We start from the raw sequence: 9195 nt of genomic DNA, 5'->3' as shown, positions 1-9195 counted from the left end.
CAATCTTGTTACTCAATGTACCGTTGGTGACCATTTTTGGTCTTTTAATGAATTTTCCCAAGCCAAAAAATATTAACATTTATCTCATTGAAGTTCAAATTTATAGAGCTCAATTTAAGGTAATTAAATTGGTTACTTTAATAGCAATTAAATCCTAATCATTCATTTGGTAACTTGGCAAAAGTACCTCTTTCTATTAGGAAAAAAAATTAAGAAGAAAAAATCAAATTTAGATTGATGTTTTTCTTTGCCGATTCCAATTTTGCATTAAGTATAACTTTGTTATTGTGGAAATCATATTAGCATGTTCGTTTACATCAAGAGCATAATGAAGCTCAAATACAATTGAAGTAAAATTTGAGGGGCAAAGTCAAAAACTATTTTAGGGAGGACTAAAATTGAATTATAAATTTTTGAGAGGTCAATATGTAATTTTATCATTATTAACTTATGATTTCATCATTTTTTAAGGGGCTAAATAAAAATCTCTTCATTTTTAGTGAAACCAATATGCAATTTTACCATACATTAACTTCTAATATCATTATTTTTAAGGGAAGTAAAAAATAATTTTCCATTGCATAATTTATATATGGTCAAAAAAACTCTTCTGCCCTCCTTTGTGCCTCTTTTCATGCCCCTCTAATCATATTTTGATTATGATATTTTACGTTTGACTAAGGCTGAGTAAAATCCAATTTGATTCGAAAAATTCAATAAAAAAATTTAAAATTTGAATTAAATAGTTCGAGTTATTTGAGTTAATCAAGTTATTTGAATCAACTTGAATAAAAAATTAAGTTTTTTGATTTAACTCGAATATGAATTACACAATTCGAGTTATCCAAAAATCCTAATAGGAAAAGGCAAAATTACGTCGTTTTGATAAATGTTTACTCATTAAGTTAAAAGACAAAACCATTATATTATTTATGTAGTTAAATAATCTTATACTTTGTCTACTAGTTAAATAATCAGTCTATGTAAATGCAATGTTGAGTATAAATAATAGGATTCGTTAACTCGACTCGACTTGGCTCGAAATTTTTTGACTCGATTTGATTCGATTAGAAAAAATTCAAATTGAGTTCGGCTGCTAAAATATGATTCATCAACTCGACTAACTCAAAATTTTTTAACTCAATTCGACTCGACTTGATCGAATTCTTACCCTCTACATTTAACCGAGTGCTTAATAGATTTTGCTGTTACTCTAAACCTTGTCAGTAACCTTTACAACTAAAAAAGAAAAAAAGTCTGAAAGAAAATTATTTATATACATATATACATATTTTATTTGGAAACTTCCAACTCGATTGGTTAATGTAGTTTTGGTAATGTTGTAAAGACTAAAATTTTGGATTTACATAAGAGAATAGTAATTAAATTTTCCCTTACCACCTCAAAGATCATAATATTAAATATCATTTAGATATCGAGATTTCTTACAAGAGAAAGAATTTTATGAAATATTGATATTATTCATTTTCAATAGTTTAATATCACATTAATAATTTTATTTTTAATTTATAAATTTTTATTTGAATTTGATTTTTTTTAAAATAAAATTATTAATGTAACATTAAACTATTAAAAAATACAGATAACATAATGTCACTATTTCGTATAATCTTTTCCTATCTCATGATACCCTTTTGAGATGATTCACTTGTATTTTCAATTAACACCAGTACATCACAAGCGATTTGCTCCTCCTACCATGTTTTTGTATTGTATTATTCTGCTCTTAAAAAAAAATTTCAATTTAGTTATTATTTTATACATTCAAAAATTTATAATTATAAAAATAAAACAATTCAACCATTTTTTATGAAATAAAATTAAATCATGAAAATTATAAAAATATATTTTTTCTAAAAAATACAAGTGAGTGAATATATTTTTTAACAAATTAGTAATATTATCTTTTACTCTTCAAAACTAATCATTCTTGTAAATGATTTACTTCATTTTCGTAATTATTTTTTTCCGTCTAAAAAACCCACAAAATTTCCAGATAAATAAACTTCTAAACTGAAACGGCTCGACCAGATTGGAAAAAACCGAAGTTTCAAGTCAGCGTCATTGAATAGCAAAAATTGAAAATCTTAAGTTTGGGTCCAAGTTTTTTTACATTAAAACCTCGAAGTTTTCTTTCTTTCTTTCTTTAATAAGAAATCAAAGCAATTGAAAGTGGCGACACCATGAACAACATCCTGAAAAACCCATTTCATATTTCTACTATTAACGTAAGTAGATAGGTAGTTATTGATCACTTAATGTTAAAAATATTAGTACGGTTTTATTTTATTAAAAAATTAAAATAAATTATTTTTTTCAAAAAAATTTAAATTATTATATTTATCTTTCATCCAAAACAATATAAAATATTATATTAATAAAATTAATAATTAATAATTAATAATATTTTAAAAATTAATAATTACTTTTATCAAATAACATAATTATATTTAATATTTATATTTACTAATTTAACAAACAATTTTATAATATAAACTCAACATTTATAAATTTTAGCAATAAAAATTCAATACTTAATTTTTTAGCACTTATATTTTCAATTTATCAAACATACTCTAAGTTTTTGGGAAGAGAGATATAACAACCTGTTTTCCAGTGCTGTTAGGAATAGTGGTTTCGGGATCACAATTCTAGTGGATAAGTCAGTAAATATTATTATTTATTATTTACAAGTCAATTATATTGAAATAATGAATTTTGATATGATAATTTTTATTAATTGGATAATTAGTTAAGTACAAGTGGTTTCGTCCTAAAGTCTAATGATTTTAGAAAATGAGATATCGGGATCTCATTTCCATAATTTGAGGTCGTAAATATTTAATAAACATATTTACGGAGTCGTATTATAGCTAAATTGCATTTTGTCCCAAAAATTTTAGTGATTGGATGGTTAATTAAAGTATAAGGACTAAATCATAAAAATAGTAAAAGTTAATCTCTATAAATTTTAAATAGCTAATGGGTCAAAATGGTGAATAGATCATTTTCAAAATTCCAAGCGGTGGTGGATCTTATTGAATTCCATTAACTTTTGGGTTAATTGCTATTAGGCCCTAATTAATTAAGGTTTAATTGAAATAAAGCTTGATTAATTAATCAAAGGACCAATTGAGCAATTGGATCATTTGTATAAGTCTAAACGGCAGTGGATGCCAATTGTATCCCACCAATTTCGTTAATCATGTTTAAAGTTTAATTAGTAATAGATTAATTAAAGTTTAATATAAAATATCTTAATATTTACAATTTTACCAAGCTATATAAATTTATGTTTGGATGGACGGTGCAGTGTGTTTAGTTTACTTTTTGTCTCACACTATAATATCGCTATATTATCTAATCTCACTATCACAGTTGTTTTTACACTAACCATAGGTAAACGCAACACTCAACCAAACCCATCCTAAGTTAATTAAAGAAAAAAAATGACATTTTATCATCATCTTCTTCAACTTTCTCTTCCATGGCCAAACATGACAAACAAAAACAAGGGTTTGGGTTTCAAGCTTTAACTCATCAATTGGTAAGTCAATTCTAGTCCTTTTTTTATAATTTTTATGTTTTTGAGATTGTTGCAACAAGGTCCAACTAACTCATATCTCTATTTTAAAAACTGATAAAGATTTCTAAATTTGTCATTGATGTTAATTGAAGTTTTTGAATATCTATGGTAGAGTTTGAAGCTTTGATGGAAAACAGGACTATTTTATAAAGTGATTTTTGTTAGTTTTGATCATAAGGACTAAATTGTTAATATCTTAAAATTGACATGTAATTTATTTAATTTTTATAATAGGAGATTGTAATTGGATATATTTGAAGTTGGTTTGGAATTTGGAGTCTAAATTTGGAAGCTATGATAAGTTTGATTTTAAGGATTAAATTGAACAAAATGTAAAATTTGAGAATTGAATCAGATTAAAATGGATTGTTGCAAAATGGTATAATGTGAGATTAAACCCCGATGAAATTAGTAAAAGTCTTATATATGAGGTTATGGGTTATTGCCTTCAAGTTTCAAGCTTCAACATGTGTTACGAACTCGAGAATACAGGTATATTAAGCCCGAGCTAGGCTATTTGTTGTGTAGGTTCAACCCCAACGGGTGACCAGGCATTATTATATGATTTGTGTAGGTTCAACTCTAATGGGTGATTAGACACTATTATCCAGTTCATGTAGATTCAACCTTAACGGGTGACCAGGCACTATTATCCAATTGGTGTAGGTTTAACCTAGAAGTGTGCATGGGCCGGGCCGGGCCGGCCCATAAAAAAATTTTGGCCCGTTTTCAAGGCCCGGGCCGAAATATGGGCTTAGAAATTTGTCCAAGCCCGGCCCGGGGAAAAAATTGTAAGCCCGAGCCTGGCCCGGCCATATTAAATTTTTTTTTGCTTTTTTTTATTAAATAAAAAACTTTAAAATATAATAAATCAAATACATTTAAAACATAAAAACAAATATTAAAACAAAAAACAAATAAAAAATAAGACTAAAATAATTCTTAAAATAATACATAAATTAAAAATAAAATAAAAAGTAATTATATTAAAATTGAAAAATTGAAACAAATTAAAATTAAATTAAGAACTAAATTATATTAATAACAAAAGTTTTACAATATTAAAATAACATTAAAAACAACAAAAAGAGTAAAGTAAAATACTAAAGTTACTTAAAATTAAAAATAAAAATTTTTAAAAATAATTTAATATTAAAATTGGGCAGGGCCGGGCCGGGCCCGGGCCAAAAAAATCTTACCTGAGGCCCGGCCCATTTTCTAAACCGGCCTCGTTTTTTGTCCAAACCCATTTTTCGAGCCTATATTTTTACCCAAACCCTCCCATTTTTTGAGCGGGTCTCTAGTTTAACCCAAATAGATAACCAGGTACTATTACCTTCACCTATGTACGAAGTTCCTTTACGAAGTTTCATCTAGTAATATTGTAAATGAAAATGTGGTGATATGTCATTGAATGTTGGCAAAGATTATATGATTTGGAAATAAGATATAATTTGGTTTGAAAGGAAAAATGTGAACAAATGAGATTATAGATATGTTTGAGCTCAAAACCTTATATGTTAATGATGTTGTTTGAATTCTTGATAGGTGTATTTGTATTACATAATGATTTTTGTATGTGATAAGAAATTGAGGTAAGCAAATATTTATATTGTATGAGCTTATTAAGTATTTTAAATACTTGTGTTACTACTTTTCTGTAGATTTTGGACATTCGAAACTTATTGATCAGACCAACAAGAAGCCCACACCTGTCGTTTCTCAATTTGGTAGACTTTGATGTTTTGAACTTAGTTACTTATGGCATGTACATAGGATGTTCTGGCTTTGTTAAGTGAAGGAATATGTTTTGGTATGTGACATTCTGTTTGATGTCAAACTTGTACTTTGAAGCTTAAAAGAAATGACAAAATTTGAATGATGTTATGCCTATGAATTAACAAGTGCTTGTGGTTTGACATTGTTGAGTTTGGATATATGTTGGTGCCAATGAGGGCATATTAGTTGAATGTTTAGATGGTTATGTAGATGGATGTTTTAGCTTTGACATGTATGTGTTTTGGATTAGGTTTGAATGGTATGAATGGCAATTTAGGTCACCTTGTAGGATTGGTATGTTCCTTGCACAAAAAAGGTTATATATACTGCACACAGTCTGCCACACGGTTGTGTGTCACACACAGGTAGGTGACACAATCATGTGCACTGTTTGTTCAAGATGATTTTGGTTTCAAACGGTCCTAGTTAGTTACACGATCGTGTGACCTTGGATTACACGGCCTGACCACACATCCGTGTGGTAGACTATGTGCAAAATTTATACCTTTCTTTTTGTAGAAGTTTCAAAATAGTTCTAGATTGATTCCAAGTCAATTTAATAGCTTTCGTAAGCTTGATTGAGACTCAGTTTTTGTTTGTAATGCATGTTAAACAAAAGACTTGACTTGTATTTATTGATTTATTGAATGTTCTTGATGAATATGTATGATATTGTTTTGTTCACAACTATAGCATCTTGTAGCTTGGGTCTTGCAACCGGATCGGGTAAGGGATGTTACAAGAGAATTATTTATTTAATTAGTTGTAAATGGAATTTAGAGTAAGCATAAGATTTTGTTAAATGTAAACTATTATATCCATGCGTCAAAAGATTATTGGAGAGCATGAAAAGAAGGGGGGGGGGGAAGGAGAGGAATTCTGGTACGAAAACGCCAATGTACTCAAAGAAGATAATTGACTTATTAACAAGTTTAGACATTTAAAAAATAAAACAATATAGGACCCCCTTTATTAGATGTCGTCAAGCCCTTTTAATTCCTCGAAGAAAAGATCTGTGGATGTGTATAACATAAAGCTGGTCAGGTCATGCTCCGCATTTGGCTTGGGAAATAAAGTCAACATATTTCTGAACATTTTCAAGGGAATATAGGCGAAGCATGTCCATATTATGAAAGGGCTTAAACAGCAATGGATGAGCCTCATCCACAAGCTCCTCGGGCGTTTCTATAATCTCCCCACTAAAAGAGAAGAATGCAAGGCTATATCTTTCCTTTTCAGCTTCCACTTTCACACGATGGATTGGAGAGTGTATTCTTCCATTGCTCCATGCCTATTCAACATAACAATCCCATTCGTTAATTTCCATCATCCTTTCAATTTGAATCAACAACTTGTCTAAATATTCAAGAAAACTTCTTTTGTATTTTATCGCTAAAGATGAAAATTTTCATTAACACCTAATCTTAAACTTGTTTGATTTGATTCATTTTACTTAAACTATAGTTATATTTTTACTTATTATTGTAACTTGATAAAAAAAGAAGAAGAAGAAGTAAGAATTATGAGCAGGAACTAACCAAGAATGCATCGCCAGCCATGACAAGGAACATAGAACCAGAGGGCTCAACGCCAATCCAATCACCATCCTTTGTTTTTATCTGTAGACCTGCAACATCATTATCATGAAGTATGGTGATGAAGCTCTTGTCAGTGTGATCGGGACTTCCATTTAAGTCACGCTCATCCTCATGGGGCACCCTATATTTGATGGGTCGAAGAAGATATTCAGTAGATTTGACGTGGGAATCGTAATACTTCCCTACACCATAGCTTTCAAACACCATTTTTTTCACCATTCGATCCAGTTCCGACACCAGCTTCGCGTACGCATGTATTCTCCCACTGATTAACCATTTTCAAACAAAAAAAAAACTGTTAGTAAATCATGCTCAAAATATGGGGTTTGAACTGTGAAAAGAATGAGACTGTGTATCAGAGTATACCAGAAAGTGTTGTTCCCATTAGGCCACATGAGATTGGTGAAACTTTGAGTTGCTTGGAGAATGGTGGGGTTATCAATGCCCATGCTTTCAGAGAGAGGCATGGAAGGGTGTTGAAAGTAACCAAAATAAGGTTTATCAGAAGTGTTTTGAACCTTAATTTGTGTAGGAAGATGGAACAATTGTTGCAAAGAGAGGAAGACATCATCCTGATTTTGTAAAGAAACTCTGTCAAATGTGGCTAAGAAGCACCCGTATTGCTCGAACGCCACTCGAACGTCTTTGCATTTGGAGATCCAAGCCTGAGTACCAGGCTTGGAATTCTCATCAAAAAGATCAATGGCGGGTAGCTTCATAGCAGCTGACTGGTGTGCCATTAATTTCTGCTGGGAAATGCAAATATATCTGGCGTTATAGATAGGAATTTGTTGCAATATTTGTTGCATGGCCTAACCCTGGATTTGATTTACTTATATAGACGAGGAGGGGGGTGTTAAGGCTTGCATTTATTATTAATTAAAAAAATGTAAAAATTGTTAATGTGAAATGAAATGTTGGGCGGGTTAGAGTTGGAGGATAGTCCGCCCCTTGTATCTGTGAGGGCTGTTTTACCGCCTATCCGTCAATGAATTGAGAATTAGTGATACGTAACATTAAAGAAATGTTGCTGACTTTCTTTAAAAAATTAGACTCAATCTCCGCCCAAATGAAAAACTAGATTTCGTTATCAACGAACCAGTTCGGTACTACTTGAACCGACTTTTATTGTTTATCTCTAAATTGATTTCAAAATCTTTATTCCATTAATTTGGATTTAGTACAACTAGTTCATGCAACTTACAGTTCTGTTGCATGATTTTCGATTTTATCCAAAGAAGTTTGTGACATTTACTGTTTAGAGTCACGATATTATTCTTCATCAGGGTTTTATTTCCCTCCTAAAATTGGAAAATATCACTTTTCACCTTCTAGGATTTATAAAATTGTCAAATTATAGTTTGGCTTGCAAAAAATTATAAAATTTTATTTTAGTCTTTTAAAAATTATAAAAATTTAAACTAATACAATGATGAAATTATATTTTAGTTCTTATAAAAATACATAATTCAATTATAGCCCACAAACTTTTTTTGGCTTCGTCCTTGCTCCTGCCTCTACTAAAACACCCAAGTATTTGAAGAGATAGTAAGTTCACATTGTGGGAGTACCTTGTCAAATGCTTGAACAAGCAAGATCATAGTAAAGTGAAGAGTTTGCACATCTCAAGGCTCAAACTCCTAACCACAAAGGCTTAGAGTTAAAAAGTAATTTTATCATTATATTAGCTCATGTATTTATAGTTTTTATAAAGACTAAATAAAAAAATATCATTTTATGAGGTCAAATTACAATTTTATCATAGATAACTTAAAATTTCATAAATTTTAAAGGACCTAAGCGTAATTTTTTCATTTTAAGAAGGCTAGGGCTCTACCTCCCTGACTCCCTCTAACCTAACCTATAGCACAATAATACTTGAGCTAACTCTAGACAAACAAGATTTTGTAGACTTCACCCTAAAGAATTGAAAATCCCTCAACACTCGTAGATCTAAGTTTAAATCATATTACATCTATACAATTCATTCCTTCTTATGCCATTGGGTAAAAAATAATAATGAAATCCACCAATTTAAATTTAATTATGGTATTTATATTTATGTTTATAATTTGTAATTTGTAATATTAAAATTATGTATATTAAAATTATTTTCTGACAATGTAGTTTTTATAGTTCAAGGGCAGAAAAAAATCATTTATGAATTATTATGCACACTTATTAAATAATAAGAAAAAATAAATAAAAATT

General features: G+C 29.6%; 1 protein-coding gene across 1 annotated transcript; it reads right to left on the bottom strand.

Moving 5' to 3' along the window:
* Positions 1-6266: 6266 nt before the first annotated feature.
* LOC107896108 (probable 2-oxoglutarate-dependent dioxygenase AOP1) lies at positions 6267-7835 on the bottom strand. The gene is made up of 3 exons (XM_016821245.2): positions 7351-7835; positions 6925-7249; positions 6267-6677 (listed from the first exon to the last, which is right to left on the bottom strand). Exons 1-3 carry the CDS (start codon positions 7791-7793, stop codon positions 6432-6434), a joined length of 1014 nt encoding a protein of 337 aa, XP_016676734.1. The 5' UTR covers positions 7794-7835; the 3' UTR covers positions 6267-6431.
* Between the last annotated feature and the right edge of the window lie 1360 nt (positions 7836-9195).

The sequence above is a fragment of the Gossypium hirsutum genome, chromosome A10 (assembly GCF_007990345.1).
Source record: "Gossypium hirsutum isolate 1008001.06 chromosome A10, Gossypium_hirsutum_v2.1, whole genome shotgun sequence".
NCBI classification, from domain to species: Eukaryota; Viridiplantae; Streptophyta; class Magnoliopsida; order Malvales; family Malvaceae; genus Gossypium; species Gossypium hirsutum.
Note: the sequence above shows the minus strand (reverse complement) of the source record. Positions and strands in the feature narration are given on the sequence as shown.

Bases quoted from the DNA above. Each gene is read 5' to 3' on its own strand.
- LOC107896108 (XM_016821245.2), bottom strand. From the start codon at position 7,793: ATGCAACAAATATTGCAACAAATTCCTATCTATAACGCCAGATATATT. The intron at 7,250-7,350 runs GTATACTCTGAT...ATGGTTAATCAG, and splicing joins AATGGGAACAACACTTTCTG to TGGGAGAATACATGCGTACG. The intron at 6,678-6,924 runs GTTAGTTCCTGC...TATGTTGAATAG, and splicing joins TGGCTGGCGATGCATTCTTG to GCATGGAGCAATGGAAGAAT.